We start from the raw sequence: 20,323 nt of genomic DNA, 5'->3' as shown, positions 1-20,323 counted from the left end.
CATAAAGCATAAAGTTTGTTAGATTGCGCATGCATATAGCTAAAGTGACTTTGGTCATCAAAATTTCTGAGAAATTGGTTGGTCAAAAGTCAAAAGTCAAAAGTCAAAAAGTCAAATTTTCAGTGAAAACTAAGGGATTCCTAAATGAGGCCCAGCCAATCAGATTCTTGTAATGTTATTTTTGTGGCCAACGGGCCTTGTACTGTTCAATGGAAGCTGAGAGGGCCTTCAACAATAATGAATAGAATATTTTGAGTACATTCCAAGTTTCTCATTTTCAGCCATACTTATACTAAACATGCACTATGAAAAAGGGAGATACGAAAATAATTAGCAATTAAATCTTTAACGTATTTTTTACTTTGCAGTTTTGTGTTTGATTTTCACTCTCCTTTTTTGCTTACTATTTTAACAAAAAGTTGATTAACAAAGGGTTTATCTTAGAAACTTGAAAGTGGTTAAGTCTTTAATTTGTTGAAAAGATTATTTAATAGTTAATTTTTTATGTATACATATAAATTTTTTATGAAGTTATTAATTAGTCTATTCATAAACTTAAAAGAACTCAAATTCAATCTATTCTTAGATAAGAAAATAAACAATGAAATAATAAAAAATTAACAACTTTTACAAAAAGACCTAAATTAAATATAAGTTCATCTCTTATTTCAAGATGTTAAAACTGATTATCGAAATATATGTTATATTTGGTTGAGAGAATAATGATGGTAAGATCAGCAAAGCTAAGCTATTTATAGTAATACTAAGGAAACAATAAATATATAGTATCTAAAATTACATATTTATTATATTTAATATTATATATTTATTTCAGAAATAATTAATGAATATAAAATCAAATAATTTTAAATTGATTTAGGTTGATTTTTGTTATCTCCTAAATATTATTAGCCATTTAAAGGCCAATCAACAAAAGCAAGAATTAAATCAAGAATAAACTACTAAAAATGCATTCATATGATTTTGACGTTGATAAAAACACGAGTAAAGTATCGTTTTTGTCTCTAACGTTTGGGGTAAGTTTTAAAGTTGTCTCTAACATTTTAATCGCCCTATTTAAGTTCCTAATGTTTTAAAATTAACTCAATGTTGTCCTACCATTAGGGATCCGTTAACAGGACAAAATTGAGACGATTTTAAAACGTTAGGGACTTAAATAGGACGAAAACGTTGGGAACAAAAACGATACATAGAAATAAATTTTAATTTTATCATTCAATAATATCAATTTTTTACTGTACATAATATTTAATTATTTTTTAATCACATCTAAATAAATTACACTTAATCACATTACTTTAATTCTAAATAAATTTATTTTTTGATAATGTTATACTTAAAATTATATATAAGTTAATATATATATTATTTAATTTATTTTTAATATATATTTTATATTTTAATATGTATAAATAACTCATTTAACACCACTAATTTTTTATATACACTTAACATAATTAATACAAATAAACTTATTTCAAATTCTCCAAGAAGTGCTCTGCCTCCCAAAGAAAAGTTGTCTACAATAATGTAAGATCTGAAGCACAAAATAACAGTAAAACTTTTAAAATTTTTTAAGACAGAAAAACATACTTCTAAACTTTCGAAAATTTTATTCTCCACCCCCTTAATTTTATTCTCCAGCTTGTCCCAGTGAAGAGTGTCCCATTCCAACTGCACCCTTCTTCCAAATGTCTTACAAGTAATTAAGATGGCAGTAATAAGCATTTAATTATCTGCTAAACTTATAGTAATAATGTAATAGTAATATTTGACTATGTACTATACTTCTCAACGTTTTTTCACCCTGACACACTGTTCATCTTCTCTAGGGTTTGCTGCTGCTGTCTCTTTTGCTCAGTTTACCCTTTTTGCACAGTGCAATAACTCCTTCTTCAGCATGTGACATATATGTATATATAGAAATTCTCTGGATAAAATCAAGATAGAAAATGCAAATCAAACATCTTCAATCTATTCACACACACACAAAAAAAAAAAAAGACACTGTTATTTTTGCTAATATGACGTTATGTGATAGGATGCACGTGTAAAACAGTTTTACATTGACAATACATTAAAATTAAATTCTATATATATTTTGGTAAAGTATATTTTTTTAGCTTTGAAGTTTATCAAAAATTTTAAAAATATCATTAAATTTTGTTTTATTTTAATTTTATCTTTAAAATTTTCGATTTGAATCAAATATACCTGTGACAGAAAATTTTTCAAAAAGCTTAGGACCAATCTAGTAATAATAATGATACATGTGTCTAATTTACTTGTGTTAAAGGTTGTTCTTGTTAAATTGTTGTTAAATTATCCTAAATTTTTTGAAAAATTAGTCGTTAGGAATATATTTGATACAAATCGAAGATTTTTGGGATAAAATTGAAACAAAATAAAACTCAGGGATATTTTTAAAATTTTTAATAAACTTCAAGGATAAAAAATATATTTTATCCTATATATTAATTTTTATTTTATTTTGTATTTAATTTTTATTAATTTGCTAATTGCATTTAATCAATTTAAATTTCTTAATAAATGCAATAATGACACATATCCTAAACCTGTTAGATACAAAGTCATTTATGTACTTTTACTTAATAATCTAAAATTTTAGAATAATAAATTTTGAACATATGATATATATAACTTGTTTTTGTACGAGAGGTCGTATTAAGTTTATGGTTATTTATGTACTTTTACTTAATCGCTTAAAATTTTGGAAAATTATTTTATGGTACATCTAATAAAATTACTAATGTGTAGTTTTAAAAAGTGCTTTAAGCTTCTCTAAAAATACCGGTTTGACTATATTAACCAAAAAATATCCAATAAATCAATTTGGTTTAAAATAAAAAAAANTAATGTGGCCAAATTTTAGGAGAGAAGATGAATGTAATTTAATTGTGATTAAACTTAGCCGAGAATAATTGATTATAGCTAGGCATGCATGCAGCAACGTTGATTTAATTAAATTGGATTGAATGATTTTCACCAGGGATAATTAAGAAGATATAATATGCTCAACTCCCCAACCGACAATGGGAATTTATTTGTTACACTCAAAATGAAAATGAAAATGATGAATCCTTCTATCTCTTTTGACAACTAATGCGGATCACATTAAATAACTGGGTCACATGTGTTTTAGTTATTACAGTGAGTGATGGTGATGGTGTATATGAATAATAACATACATATAAATAAACAATTCATTCAATTTAGACAAGGTATAAATAACTACTCATTCATCACACTACTAGCTTCTTCACAACCATCAGTGCTATAGTAATGATATGGCGTTTTCATTTTGCATCTTTCATGAAAAAAGTAATAAAATTCGTAGTACATGAAAGGAAAATTCGTCTCTACTTTTTTCCCCCTCTGCTCAACATTTATGTATAGCAAGCATTAATTTGGATATGTTGAGATTGATTCTACTCATCATTTTTATCAACTCCCTAGTACCATTGAAACCCACCATCAATATTCTTTTTTCATTTTTCACATATTCACATTTATTTAATTACCATTTTCTTTAATTTTATGAAATTTAATTACCACGGTAATTAAATTGAAAAATAGGATTGTGTTTTTTGGATATGCTTGCATAATTTTAATTAATTTGTACATACATCTAGATTACTATAAACATTAATTAAAAGTAAAGTTTAATCTGTTTTATTTTGAACTTTTAATCAAACCCAAATTTGAGCATTATTATTTGAAAAATATTTTTCTTTTTTCCCCCCATGATAGATGATAGGACATACACATGGTGTTATGCTTTTACTACATTCTAATTGATCCTAATTATATTCTAACATACATTATTACTGTATAATAATATAAATAATTGTACGTTCTACATCCCTGCTTTTTTAGTAATTTTTTGTTCATACAGAGGTTACTTGTTTTATACAATTCAAAATAAATGATATTATCATGTTTTCACCTAATAAAATATTCCAATTAACATAAATAATTGATGATTATATTAAATAATAAATTAAATTAAATACTATACAAATTAATTATTACTTATTAAATTAAAATAAATTTAACCTTGCATTTTTTCTAAACACATACATTATTGCTATTATGATTAAAGAAATTTTATTTATTAAAAATAACGCCATTTAAACAATTATATAAATATGAAATCAGAATTTTGACAAAATTAGGAATGAATGATCTAGTAGTTATGTTTGCACTTTGCACTTTGTACAATGAGCAGAGATTATGAGCTATATATTAAAAAGAGACCAAACTAGCCCGTTCAAGAATGCCAAAATAAAGATGTTACAAGCAGCACTTTTCAATTATATTTTGGATTTGGATTGCTAATAAAATTATTTTTTAATTCTAAATTGTTGAAGGATTTAGAATTTAGGATAAAAAAGTAATTTCAAAAATTTGGCTGATATTATTTTAAAAAAGGTTAGCTCCATAGTTAAACTAATTTAAAAAGTGCAATGCAATATGAATTATGGTGGAATAATGATTAATTAAATTAAAGTACTTGGAACTATTATTAATATTTAATCTAGCTGTATTTGGGAAAAAAAATTTTACAAATGACCATATTGTATTCTTTTAAAAATTTAATGATATTATTATGAAACTAACTCATTATTCTAAAAGTTCAAATTATTCCATAAAAACATATGAAGAATTATATATCTAATAGATACGATAAATAATGCAACTTCAAAGGCATTTAATATGGGTAACATATCCAGTTGTTGATGGATTTTCATAATATTACTTTGTTTGGTCGAATTATATTATTGGTAATCTAAAATTTAATATAATCTAAATTTCTTTTTGAATGGTAATTTGTATTATCTGTGTTAGGAGTTATAAGGCAACAAGTTAACTCAGTCTTTCAATTCTATTTTAGTAGTTTTTTTTTTTTTTTTGTAGTTAATTTTGTTAATTCTATTTTTCTGTTAAAGTTGGTTAGTGTGGGTCTTAACTGACTTAGCAGCAGCTTCTAGTCACTTCTATAGTTTGTTATAGTTAGTTAGCTTAGTATATGAGTCAAGTCAGTGTTAGTTGGCTAGCTATGTACATATAAATTGTAATTCCTCACATGTTGTAACTCAATTGCTTAGTTGAATGCAATTTCACACTTTCTCAGTTTCTTCTCTTTACTCCTTTCTCTCTGAACTTCTCCTCTGAGGCCCGGTACCTTTCATGGTATCAGAGCCTCCAAGCTTCGCTGCTTATTCAACAATGGTGCAAAGATTCATAGCAACTCCTATATCGATGAAACTGGATGAGGACAATTTCCTGCAATGGAAGGATCAAGCAATCTCAACAATAGAAGGGAACGATATGCTGAGCCACGTCACAGGAAGAGGAATTTCTCCATAGTTTGTGCAATCGAATGATGGAACAGATACTGTAGTGAATCCAGATTATCAACAATGGAAGAGGCAGGATGCATGCACTTCTCAAATCTTGGTTACTGGCTTCGATGAGTAAGCCGTTCACTACAAGGATGGTAGGGTGTGTGTTTACACATCAAGTGTGAAAAAGGTTAGAGGATCATTTCTCCTCTCAAATCAAGGCTAAGGTGATGTAATTGAAGAACAAGCTCAGCACGTTCCAAATTGGAGGATCTGTGACTGAGTACGTTTTGATGATTAAAGGCAGAATTGATGCTTTGGCATCCGTAGGAGAGTTAGTAAAGGAAAGTGATCATGTAAACGCAATCTTACATGGATTACCTGAAGAATATTCTTCAATATATATGTATGTGCTTGCAAGATCGGAGAGCATAACTGTTGCTGAACTGGAAGCATTGTTGCTAGCTCATGAAAGCATGCTGGCAAAATTCAGAAAACCAGAGGCGTTCGTGCAAGCAAACATAGCTCAATTCGGAGGATACTATCAACAAATGCAAGGAAGAAGATGAGGATTCAGAGGAAGAGGAGGAAGAATGCACAGAGACGGTAGAAATTTCTCCAATGAAAGAAGAATGATGCAAGAATCTGATATGAACAAACAGTTCACAAGTGATGGTCAGTTCGTGAATGGAAGAAGACAATCCAACAGAGGAGGCAGAATGTACAATTCAAGAAGCTATGAATATGACAGGCCACAGTGTCAGCTGTGCAATAAATTCGGCCACACTGCAAGGACTTGCTGGTACAGATACAATGAGAATCAATATGAAGAAGAAGGTTATGGTGGAGAAGGTTACAACAATGTTAGCCACAGTTAGGACACTCAACCGCAAGCAAATCTCTGCAATCTAATAGCAACATCAGCAACAATTCAGGACTCCAATTGGTATCCTGACTCAGGAGCTACACATCACATGACACATGATGAGAAGAATCTGATGGAGAAGGAAGAATACTGTGGAAATGAGCAAGTAGTAGTTGGCAATGGAACAAGTTTGCATATCTCTTTTGTTGGAAATTCTTATTTCCAGACTGACTTGTGCTCTAAGCTACTGCACATGAGAAACTTGTTGTGTGTGCCTGAAATTACAAAGAATCTAATGAGTGTGCATCAATTGTGCTGTGATAATCAAATTTTTTTTAAATTTCATGATGATAGGTGCTATGTAAAGAGTAAAGACAATGAGAAGATTGTGCTTCAAGGCACTGTGGAAAAAGGCCTCTATAGATTTCCTAGTATTAACAAGCTGCAAGCACCAGTTAGTTATGCTGCTGCATATGCTATTGCAGTAAGTAATAACAATAAAAATGATTCCCTTATTTGGCATGCTAGGCTAGGACACCCTAACCATGCTGTATTGTCAAAAGTACTAAAAGTCTGTAAGCTCTCAACTATACCAATCAAAATAAATTGCTCAGCCTGTTGTATTGGCAAGTCTCATCAGCTCCCTTTCCCTTCCTCACAAACTGAGTACACACACCCCTTAGACCTTGTATACTTAGACATTTGGGGCCCTGCCCCAGTGACAAATAGCAATGAAAACTGGTATTATGTTAATTTTATTGATGCTTTTTCAAAATACACTTGGCTTTATCTAATTAAGTCCAGAGCTCAATTAAAAATAGTCTTTGAAAATTTCCAACAAAAAGTTGAATTGCAGTTAAACACTAAGTTTAAAATGTTGCAAAGTGATAATGCAGTCGAGTATAAAAGTCTGTCAAAGATTCTGCAGGTTAAAGGAGTTCAGCACAGGTTTGCTTGCCCTCACGTTCACCAACAAAATGGCTCTACTGAAAGAAAACACAGGCATGTGGTAGAAATGGGACTCACCTTATTGGCAGGAGCTTCAGTGCCTATAAGGTTCTGGGGAGAAGCCTTTTGCTCAGCAGCAAAACTAATCAACATCCTTCAAACACCAGTTCTAAATAGTGTATCTCCAGCTGAGAAACTGCTTGGCAAGCAACCCTCATATGACCAACTCAGAGTGTTTGGATGCCTATGCTTTTCACATCAGAGACCATATAACAAGCATAAACTGGACTTTAGGTCCTCTCCTTGCACATTCTTTGGGTATGGAACTAATCAGAAAGGCTATAAATGCCTTACTCAACAGGAAAAGGTCATCATCACACCAAATGTGGTGTTGTTTGAAGATCAATTTCTATTTCAACAAGCTAGTCAAAGTCTCAAGACAGCAATAGCCTCAGCTCCTCAACACTCAATTCCAACAATTCCAAGACTCTCAGCGTCTACTCAAGCTCTTCCTGCTAACCACCAACCCCAATCTACCTTGTCCCAACATAATACCTCAAACAATCTCTTTCAGTCCACCCCACCTCATAATAGTTCCCTGAACACTTCAGCACAAGTGCCTTTACATCAGTTAAGCAACCAACAACAACCTTCAACAACTATCAACCCTGCTTCCCTATAGTCACTACACTCTTCTAGCAGCCTGCAAGAAATCACAGTACCAGTAGCAACTTCTTCAGTCCCAACTCCTATTCCTATCAATGACATTGAAATTGTTCTCCCCCTAATTAACCCTGAACCTAGAAATATTGAACTCACCCAAAACACTCATCCAATGATGACTAGAGGCAAAGCAGTAATTGTCAAGCCAAAGCTGTTCTTAGCAAGTGTAGAGCCAAGGAATGTTAAACAAGCACTCAAATTCCCTGAGTGGAAGGCAGCAATAGATCTGGAGTATGAGGCCCTACTCAGGAACAATACATGGAAGCTGGTTAAGCTCCCACCCGATAGAGAGGCAATTGGAAGTAAATGGGTGTTTAGGATTAAGTATAATGCAGATGGTTCACTTCAGAAGCACAAAGCCAGGTTGGTTGCTCAAGGCTTTGCTCAAAAACCAGGTTTTGACTTCATAGAAACCTACAGTCCAGTTGTTAAGCCCACCTCTATTAGACTGCTGCTTTCAGTCGCACTATCAAAGTCCTGGACAATAAGACAATTAGATGTAAACAATGCCTTCCTGCATGGTGATTTAGTTGAGGAAGTATATATGAGGCAGCCCCAAGGATATGAGCAAGGAGATCCTTCATTAGTATGCAAACTTAACAAAGCTTTGTACGGCTTGAAACAAGCGCCCAGGGAGTGGTACTATAAGCTTGCAAATGGGTTAAAGGAACTAGGATTTGCAGCTACAAAATCTGACATAGTAGTGTTCACTCGTGATACAAATCACTTAAAAACATATGTCCTGGTATATGTAGATGATATCATTGTAACAGGTGAATGTGATAACTCTATTAAGGAAGTAATCAAACAGTTGAATAGTAAGTTTGCTCTAAAAGACCTAGGTGATCTGCACTACTTTCTTGGCATTCAAGCTACAAAGACTAAGAGTGGAGGCTTAGTGTTTACTCAGCAGAAATACATTGAAGAGGTAATGAAGAAGGTTGGTATGGTGGGATGCACAGCGGCACAGCTTGTCATACTCCTCTTCCCTCTACAACAAAAATCTCTACTCTTGGAGGGTCAAACTTCCATGATCCAAGTCTATATCATTCTGTCATTGGGAGCTTGCAATACCTAACCATTATCAGGCCTGAAATCAGCTTCTATGTCAATAAACTTGCTCAGTTTGTTTAATCTCCTCTGGATTCACACTGGAAAATGGTGAAACATGTGCTGAGGTACCTAAATAGTACTGCATATCATGGCTTGCACCTCAAGAAGGACTCTGAAATGAACACTGCTATGAAGATCACTGCTTACAGTGATTCTGACTGGGCTGGTGACCCCGATGATAGAGAGACAACCACTGGATATTGTGTGTTTTTTGGCTGAAATCTGGTGTCCTGGGCTTCGAAGAAGCAAACAGCTGTAGCCAGGTCCAGTACTGAGGCCGAGTACAGGAGTATGACAAAGATAGTGGCAGAGTTAGTATGGATAAGGAACCTAATGGCTGAATTAAAGCTAGCTATCTCTGAAGCACCAATGATGTATTGTGACAATTTGAGTGTTGTATTGTTGGCAGTAAATCCAATCCTACATTCCAAGTCAAAACATTTCGAAATAGACCTCCATTTCGTTAGAGATCATGTCAACAACAAGGAAGTTCAAGTGAGTCATATCCCAGGCTCAGTGCAAGTGGCCGATATCTTCAAAAAAGCAATACTCTCTGAGACTTTTCTACACTTTTGAATCAGGCTGAACATTTGTGATCAACAAGCAATTGCAAGTGCTCAAGAAAGGAAAAACTAAAGATGATATTAGGAGTTATAAGGCAGCAAGTTAACTCAGTCTCTCAGTTCTGTTTCAATAGCTTTCCCTCCTTGTAGTTAATTCTGTTAATTCTGTTTTTCTGTTAAAGTTGGTTAGTGTGGGCTCTAGCTGACTCAGCAGCAGTTTCTAGTCACTTCTATAGTTTATTGCAGTTAGTTAGCTTAGTGTATGAGTCAAGTCAGTGTTAGTTAGCTAGCTATGTACATATAAATTGCAATTCCTCACATGCTGTAACTCAGTTGCTTAGTTGAATGCAATTTCACACTTTTTCAGTTTCTCTCTCTATTCCTTTCTCTCTGAACTTCTCCTCTAAAGTCTAGTACCTTTCAATCTGCATAGAAAATGTTAATCAAAACTATCATCTAACTGCGTATTAAAATGGTTATATATATATATATATATTAAATTGTATTATTTATATGTATAAAATTTTGATAAATATAAGTATAAATTATATATTTTTTATGTACAAAATTTTTATAAATATAAATTATTGCTGATCATCAACGAATTATAGTTTAAATGGCATAATCTCTTTATACTCATTAGAGGTCACAAATTTAAATCTCACTCTTAACTAAAAATAATGATTGTTGATCAAATACTAACAAAAAATATAACATTACTCTTGTACGAAACTCTCACGGAAAAATTACTTAAGTCATAAAAATTACATCTTACTACCTCAACATCCAAGGTACGCAAATACTACTCCATACAAAAATACTAACAACTCATAATATATGATACTATGTTATAATTGAAGCATTTTTTAATAGCATCTGCAGCACACTTGCATGGCCGAGCAATTTTCAGCCACTCTTAATATCATCATAGCCTATGAAAATCAGACCCCTCTAATAATCAAACTAAAAAATTCTATTGCTATTCTTCGATCTTGCAGTTGCTAACCATCTATCTTTAACATAAACTCTATAATTTGTCTTTTTTATACTCTATTTTATAATAATGAAATGTTAAAATTGAGTGGAATTAACTTATCAACTCTAGAAACTAGCTCCTAAGGTGAAGGTTAGTTATCTCTCATTTATAAACTATTCCATGAAAAATGTGAGACACTTATAATAATACAATCATTTCTACATAAACAAGAGTAACTTTGAGATATTGGAACTTTTGCTAATAAAATGATGCCTTAGCTATACTTATAAATTTTTGCTGATCATAATACAATTAAAATCTTAACTCATTAATTAGATTTTTCTAAATACAATTCTGGATACCTTATTACTCATCAACTACCAACATACATATAAATTGTTATAATTATAAAGAGAGATGCATAATAATACTATACCTACTACATCCGTACAGTAGATTTTCTGATCAACAAACTCACAGATACATATATTGATATATAGATTGAATCAGAATCACGTTCAAAATTAGAAACTGTGATGCCCTTTTAAAAATTATTCTCCACTCTTTCTTGAGTAAAAGACTGCAGTACTTCAAATACGCCAAAACTCATAATCATTTTGCTTCTGAAAAATAAAAAATAAAAAATAAGAAATATATCCATTTAATTAATTAAATCTTTTTTTCCTTTTTTGGAGGACAAAGTTCAGTTCTTTCTTTCTTTTAGCTTTTTATTTTTTGTGGGGGGAGATCTAGGGTGAGCCTTGGGATCAGTAATGAGTTTTCACCCTTGAATTGAGTACTTATTGTTGGTAGGTTTCTGGGGTTCATATGGTTTTAATTCATTCAGTTTTTTAACTTCTTTTTCTTTTTAGGTTAAAAAACAAAATAAAGAAAAAAAGAAAAAAAAAATGTTATAAAGTAGGGTGCAGCTTTAGACAATGTATAACTGCAGTTTGTGCAGTGTCCGGATGATGAAGTTGTCAATTATTTTTGGGGTGAAGAAGATTCCTGTTTTCTAGGTATTGCTTAGTTTTGAAGGAAAAATCTTCTACTACAATGCTATCTATATATCCCCTTTATTTCACTCTCACTCTCACAAACCTACTTTCTATTTATACTCAATTTTCATCAATCAACATAATTAACTTAATTTTTTTAGTTTTCTTAAACGATTTTTTTTAAATATTTTATAGTATTATCCAATTCGACAGATTAAAAATCAGACTAATTTATCGTAGATCAAAATTCTATTTAAGGGTTTATGCTTGTTAATGAATCGCAACATGTACAAGACAAAATTCGAATACCGATACTTGCTTAAGCAAACAAATGAATTAATCACTGGATCAATCTAAGTTAGTTAATTAACGGATTTAATTTAGTTAACAAACTTAGATAAGGTGGTATTGGTGTTAGTGAGGAACTAGCTAGGGTTTCTTGTTCAGCAATAACCTAATTCACTAGACACATACTATACTGTTGAAGCTTGAAACATTAATCTGGCACACACCCATTTTCACCTATTTTTATTTTATTATTATGTGTTAGATATATATTTCAGTGCCTAGCAATAATTGTCTCTTAGGGTTACTTGTTTGGCAAGCCATAAAGTACTACATATTTAAATATCTATCATCTATCTATGCAAGACATACAACAGTTTACTTAGTAGGCAATTAGGCAAGAAACTAGCCTAGCTAGTACAAATTATTCAAGTCATAGAGTATGTATATATAGTCATAGAAAAGTCTTAACTTGGTGCTTTATTAATCAATTAGCATATAAATATACATATGAAATATTATAACTATTATACTTACACACACATGTAATAATTGTTAAAAGATATATAATAAATTTGTTATCATCTAAATTTAAATTTAAAATAATGATTAATTTAATGACTAAATTTTTATATACACATAATAATTTTATAATAAATTCTAGAATTTAATTTTGATATATGTTAGTATAAAGTAATTTTATATATGCATCCAATTACGTAACGCTACATTAGTAAAAATAATTACATTTCACATTAATAGCGTGAATAATCATAAAAAAACAGATATGATTATACGACTGTATAAAATATTTTACACTGTCCGTACATTTACTGTAAATTCTAATATAAATGAAGTTTAAAGTTAAAACATGTTTAGTGACTAACCAAAATTGATTAAATGGTAGAGAATGTAATATAGTGTGATGTATATATATATTATGCCGTGCAAATCTCACTGCCATTTATCTGTGTTTATTGCAATGTATGTGGTCCCTAATTTTCTATAAGTTGAGTGGATGCTTTTAAGAACCTACGTTGGTCCCTCATCTATATATTGCAGCAGCTACATATCTATATGATCTAATCCCAACTCATCACACACTCCAATTGCATACACCACAACTTTTGAATCTGACTATGACTTATATATCAACTTGATCAATCAAATTTCTTCCACCATATATATCCTACTTTATTATTTACTTAATTACCCTCTAATACTTCATTTTTAGATATTATTAAAGCACTTAATAATTCTTAGGTAGGGTTCATGTATGCTTGCTGCTGCTTCTTCTTCTTCCATACCATGCATGTGAATTATTAACGTTCTGTGGAATTTTCTTTCTTTCCTTTTTCCTTCAGTGGGGAATTTCTTGATAAAGATATTTGTGGTTGCTTGGAAAGAGCATGCCCTTCTTTCTCTTATTTATTTTGGAATTTCTTTTAATATTAAAAATAAAGATATAAATGGATTAAAGGTCTTCCCTTTTCCCCTTCTTTTCTTTTAATCTTTCTCTCTTTGGGCAGGCAAGTCCAGTATGAAATTCACAATGTCTAGTACTGAGTCTTACCCATATAATAAATGCATCAAACATGTTATATATATACATATATAAAATAATGACTAAATTAACTATTTATATGAAATTTATGTTTAAAAATATATAAAACAATAAATATAAATATACATAAATATATAAAAAATACTTTAATAATTTTTTTTATATAAACATAACAATTTTTTATAATCCATATATATACACTCAATTGATAATGAATAATTATTTTATATTTATATTGATATTGTAAACAGTTAATCATTAAGTCAGTGATTGTTCAGTATGTGGTATGAACAAATCGAGTAATTCATTACTCCAGTTTGTTTGACGTGTCATCCCATAAGGAGCCACATAATTGCAGTTAAAACCATGCATACTATATTTCTTATTTTTCTTTTCATTTATTTACCTTTTAAAATTCTACAAGCACATGATCATACGGATATATTATTATTATTATTATTATTATTATTATTATTATTATTATTATTATTATTATTATTATTATATATATATATATATATTATTTAACTAATTTTTAGTATATATTTTATATTAATAATATAGTTTGATAACTAATTTTAATGTAAACATAATAGGGTTATTTTTTAAACAAATATTGAGATAGTAAATATTTAAAAGTGATTTGTGAATATGTTTTTCCCAGGCATAAAATAGTTTGAAAGTCTAAGGTTTTGGGTCATGAGCTAAAATAAATAAGATTTATGTGGCCATTTTGTGAAGACTATAATTTTAGGGTATTACTGTTTCTGTGCTGAAACTTCTCTTCTCCTTTTTCATTTGTTTCTTCTTTGAAGGGTATGGTGAACGAAAAACTAAAGCATAGAGCAGCAGAATAATCAGATATCAAGTTGGAAAACAAGATCGAATTTCCCTTCACACGCGCGTAACGTAAGTCTCTAGTTCTCGAGATCTCAGCAAATTAAATTAATTAAACTAACCCATGCTCTATGTGCTTCTCAATCTAAATGCATGTTAGTAACTTAGTTCACTTGCACATAACACAGTTTATTATTTTAATTTCTGTATGATTTCAAATAGAAGAAGAATTTGAGAAAGCTGTATTCAGTGATGATGAATGAAGAAGCAGCAAGATGAATCTAACGACGATGATGATGGAAACAAAGGAAGAAGGCATGATAATAGAAGAGAACAAGAAGAAGAGCAATGAAAATGACAAGTTTACCCTGAAAGGATCGGCGGCGGCGTCGTCATCAACAAGGCAATGGTCGGCGTTTCGGAATCCAAGAATCGTGAGGGTATCAAGGTCATTTGGGGGAAAAGACAGGCACAGCAAGGTTTGCACCATAAGAGGGCTTCGTGACCGTCGGATCAGGCTCTCAGTCCCCACCGCCATTCAATTGTACGACTTGCAAGACAAGTTGGGACTCTCTCAACCAAGCAAAGTCATCGATTGGCTTCTTGATGCTACAAAGCTTGATATCGATAAGCTTCCCCCTCTTCACTTCCCTCAGCCCTGCTTCCAACCGCCGCAAACCCTATTCCCTCATCTTCTCCATGACCCTTCCTCTTTCTGGAAACCCAGGTTCTGGGAATTGGACTCTTCCGCTTCCTCCTCTTCTTCTTCCAGGTTTCTCAAAGGGAAGGACTTGATGACCACCATGCCTTCCGATAATAATAACAATAAAGCCAAGTGGATCTTCAAATCAAACAATGCAGATCATGAGAATCAAGAATTTGGAGGCGGTTACACTACTCAGAGACTTTTCCCAATGGAGACTCAGACTACTACTAATAATAATCCTTTTCAGAGTTTGTTCTTCAGCAACAACAACAACAACAACAACTCTACTCCTGAGGCTTCTAATTTGGGAAGCCATGGATTGTTGTTTCCTTCTAGTTCTTGTTCTTCTTCTTCTACAAGTCTTTATCATCACCATCATCAAGTGGGAGATTACTATGGCAGTTATCCAATGATGAATAACGGGGGTTTGATGCAATTGAACCATTTATCTTCTTTGCAAGTAGGCCCATCTGGTTCCTCACAATTATTGTTTGGTCCTTTATCTTCTGCTACTGCTGTTGCTGCTGCTACACCGCAGATTTTCACACCTTATGCACCATTTGTAACAACCCCATCATCTCTTCTGGAAGGTAGTAGTCATAATAATAATAATAATAATAATGGCGGTGGTGATTCAATAAAACAACAGCATCAATTCATCAATAGTCACATTCATCAGTTCTTGAACTCATCGTCCTCATCCACATCATCATCATCATCAACAAGCCTTCTTCTGATCGTAATGGAAGCCACCAACCAGATCATAATAATAAGGCTACTACTACTACTACTACTACTACTTCAGCTCGTTCTTGATTTCAGACTCGGGATTCTCATCTTCAATTGCTGCTACTACTACTACTATAATTCAAGAATGAATGTAGAGCAAATTTATATTCTGAGAAACCTAAGAGATGATGAACACATGCACCGCACCTTTGTAGGTATGGCAACGCTATATATACATATATTTCTCTTTCAATCTTAATTATTTCTGCTTTTACTTAATTATTATACAATCTACTTCAATTTCTTCACAATGTGTGTACAAGTAATTAATTAAAATATATAATTATTCTTCCTCATTATATTATTTTCCTCCTCTAGGCATATATTATATGTTTATATATGTGTTAAAAATTACAGAAGGAACACACATTGTTGTTTGTCCAAATTACAAAACTGAATCTAAATATAAACACTAGGAAGAAAAAAAAAATCAAAATCTATCGTATTTAGTATTTATTAATTCTAAGAACAATGAATAAATATTAAATAAAAAAAGTTTTCACTATTTTTGACTAATTTTGTTATCAAACATTTTCTATATAAACAATAATGAACTTCATAATTGATGCTTTTGTTGCTCTTCTCTGCAGTTCTTATGTGCTAATTAATTAGCACCCTCAGAGCTAAGCAGCGGTTATTATCAAATTTCAGAATTAATTTTGCTACTTAAAGATTCAAGTATCAGATTGACCTTCTTCTTTGCCGTATATATATATATATGAAAAATCAGTCATCAAATTAACTATTATAAATATATGTATTGGTTAAATAAATTTTAATATATATTTTATATGAGTGATTAAATTTTAGTGTACATCTAACATATTTGATATATATTATTCTAATTAATGGTTTCATAAACAATTATCCACTTAGCTTTAACATTTTTTTAATTTATTTTTTTGAAAGAGAAAAAGAAGAATGTACAAATAAATTTATTTTAATTAATGATTTCATAAACAATTATCCATTCTTAGCTTTAACATTTTTTTAATGTATTTTTTTGAAAGAGAAAAAGCAGAATGTACAAATAAATTTATTTTAATTAATGGTTTCATAAACAATTATCCATTCTTAGCTTTAACATTTTTTTAATTTATTTTTTTGAAAGAGAAAAAGAAGAATGTACAAATAAATTTATAAAAGTTATTCAGTTTTTTCTTAGAAACACAGAATTTATATTAAGAGTAATATTATATAATGAATAAAATTTATTATTTTTGTTCAATATTTTCTTTATATTTGACTAACTAACGTTTTTTATACTAAATTATAAATTATAAATTTTAATATAGTATAAAAATAAAATAGTAATTTAAAATATTAATAAAAAGTATTAATATGCAATATTTCTCATGTATTAATACATCCTCTTACAGATATGTGGCTGATTTAATTATTAACAATCACATGCTATGCTTAAATCTCACATATTATAATGGAGTAGATCAATTTAACCCGAAAATTTAATTCATAGTGGAAAAACGTTTAATTAAATTTCGTGAGAGTTTATTTGATAACACATGTGTTATCTAGAATACTATATATCCCCCTTCAACATTAAGGACTTATATAGTTATCTCGCACCAAAACTTTTTCAAATGGCATAGGTATTGGCCAAAAAATGAAATCCTCTCTATGCATAGAGTGTATGTTAGGGTTTGAATCTCTATCTTAATATTTAAGAAATCCAACTACTACTGAATGTGCTAAACCTCTTGATAAGACTATCTAGATTTTTTCTATAATAAGAAGTTTTATTGGGCATTGGTTAAGTTTTGGCATGGGTTTGTTCAAGCTTGATACTAATTAAGCTATGAGCTAGGTATATGATACCTGACTGAAGAGGCTATAATATTATGAGTAAGTAGGGGGTTTTAATACAAAAAATACGTTATAACCTCGTACAATGTTATCATCACTCATCAAGTCATTGCTACAGTTTCCATTCTACTCTTAAATGCCTGGTGCTTTAACAGGTTTTGCAGGGTTGAAATATTGTTTCGCAAGCTTAACCCAAATTTTAGGAATTTGAATTCTGTTTTGTGGATGCAATAATTTTTTTACCAGCGATAAATTTTTAAATGAAATTTAAATTCACGATGGATTAGTCTTTTGACTTGTTAAGTTAAGGAATATCGTAAAAAAATAAAAAGAAGAGATTTATATATTAGGAAAGTATTTAATTAATCATATATATTAGAAAATTCTATTTTGAATGTAACAAAGATCATTTTTTATTTAGATTTTTCTGAAAGAGAAAGTGGGAGACCACTGCTTATGTTATTTGATTTTATAAAGCTAGCATGATGCATGAATTGTTGTTATGGTTTCATGATGAATATGTCTGGTGTGCTGAATAATGTTGTCACAGATTCTTCTGTATTTTTGTTTGCTATCTAAATGTCACTATACATTATATATATATAAGAGTGTGAAAGGCACTCCAAGATATTTGGTATCAGAAATATTTGATAACAAAAAAAAATTAGTCAAAAATAGTCATAACTTGCCTTATTTAGCATTCATTAATTGTTGCGACAATTATTAATGCTAAATAAGGCAAGTTTTGGCTGTTTTTTTTTTGTCTACCTAACATTACCCATTTGGTATATATAATGTAGGAAATTCAATAACTAGGTCAACTAATTTGTTCCTTATGTTGGCGTACCCATTATTATTGTATATTCAACCTATTAAAACCATGTTTAATTTCGCATATATGTTTTTCTAATTACGCACTTGCAAAGGTTTTAAATTGCAATTCTGTTCGAGGCAAGGTTGAGAGATTATTATTGTTGCTTTTGCAGAAGTGAAACTACAAATAATGTAATTTTTAAGATGCCATGGCGTGACAACACAGCCCTGCAGTCCCCTGCATTGGCTACAAGCAATGACCTGTGCAACACATCAAACAGATAAACTCATCCCTATGATTCAAGAATCAAGATTAGGCACTGCAGTGCAGTTACTGTTAGAGATATAACCATTAATATTACATTCTCTCATTAACTTAAAGCTTGAGTTTTTGGGATAAGTAGTTTCATGATATAATATCAGAGCTCTATGTCCAAAAAATTCAGAATTCGATCCTTAGTGAAAAGAAAAATGTCTATACAAAAAGGGTAATGGTAGGAAGACAAAAAAACAGCCAGAACTTGCCTTATTTAGCATTCATTAATTGTCGCAACAATTAATAAATGCTAAATAAGACAAATTATGGCTGTTTTTGGCTGATTTTCTTTGGACCAAACATTTCCGATACAAAAAATCAAACAAATGATTATATTATTAATGCTAGGTAGACAAAAAAAACAGGCAGAACTTGTCTTATTTAGCATTAATTAATTGTCGCAACATTAATGAATGCTAAATAATGCTAAATAAGGCAAGTTATGGCTGTTTTTGGCTGATTTTCTTTGGTTACCAAACATTTCTGTATTGTTTGAGGGGATAAAGTTTAAACTTTTAGGATGAATAATTTCATGATAACAGTAATGTTAGAGAAATAAAAAAAACAGTCAAAACTTACCTTATTTAGCATTCATTAATTACGGCAACAATTAATAAAAGCTAAATAAGATAAATTTTGACTGATTTTAACTAAATTTTTTTTGTTACCAAACATTTTTGTTATCCAATTATGTGGTTTCATATCATTTGGCAATAATGTAAACTCATAATTGACATGTGATTTTAAAACATTAATTAAACACATGTATCGTGTATGTGTATCTTTGGAAATAAAATTATATATATGATGATGATGATGAAGAAGATGAATAATGATGGAAAGAAATTAATTAAAAAGAAGGTTTGGAGAGCTTAATTAGGTAATTAATGTGTTGGTGCAGGAGAATCTGATCTTTCCCTCAGATCACATGCATGCCGACGCCTAGGAAGTGCTGCATGTGAATCCCTGCCACAAACCTACCTATATACAACTACAGATTATACAACTCACAATTTCACTCTTACATTCTTCTTTCTCCTAATAATTTACCATTCTATTTTATTTTCTATTATTTAATCATTCTTCAGGAAACCTCTTTTAAAAAAACATCAAAATTGTAAAAACCAAACTAGTAATTGAATAGCTAGAATAATAGGGTTAAAAATTTAAGAGCTGATATTGAATTGAATATAATATATATAAAATTTATTATCTTTTTAAAAAAATATTTTTTTGGGTGTGTTTTATTATTTTAACTGATTAATCATTAAAAATCGGTTCATTAATAACCTGCTTTTGTTTTTTTTTGTAATTTAAATTAAATAAAATATCTATCAGAAATGTTGATAAATGATTCGCACTGTGTATATATAAGTTGAGAGAAGTACATATAATGGACAAAGCTCTGGGCAATATGCAACTAATTATTAACCAGTTATAGCTATTCTATATATAGCAAGAAGGATAAGACAAAGAAAGAAGTTAATTATATATAGGATAAATTTAGAGAAATAACAAAATATCATCATATTTGAGATATAATTAATAAAAGATCAGTTTAATCAATTTAAAATTATTTTATTTAATATTATTAATTATTGATAAAATATTTTTGT

General features: G+C 30.3%; 1 protein-coding gene across 1 annotated transcript; it reads left to right on the top strand.

The window, feature by feature from the left end:
- LOC107621125 (transcription factor TCP5-like) lies at positions 14,166-15,695 on the top strand (the record flags this gene model as incomplete). The annotated part of the gene is made up of 2 exons (XM_021114672.1): positions 14,166-14,331; positions 14,510-15,695. A coding segment is annotated over exon 2 (1,161 nt), but the record flags the coding sequence as incomplete, so codon positions are not given.

Source organism: Arachis ipaensis, chromosome B10 (assembly GCF_000816755.2).
Source record: "Arachis ipaensis cultivar K30076 chromosome B10, Araip1.1, whole genome shotgun sequence".
Classification (NCBI taxonomy): Eukaryota; Viridiplantae; Streptophyta; class Magnoliopsida; order Fabales; family Fabaceae; genus Arachis; species Arachis ipaensis.
Note: the sequence above shows the minus strand (reverse complement) of the source record. Positions and strands in the feature narration are given on the sequence as shown.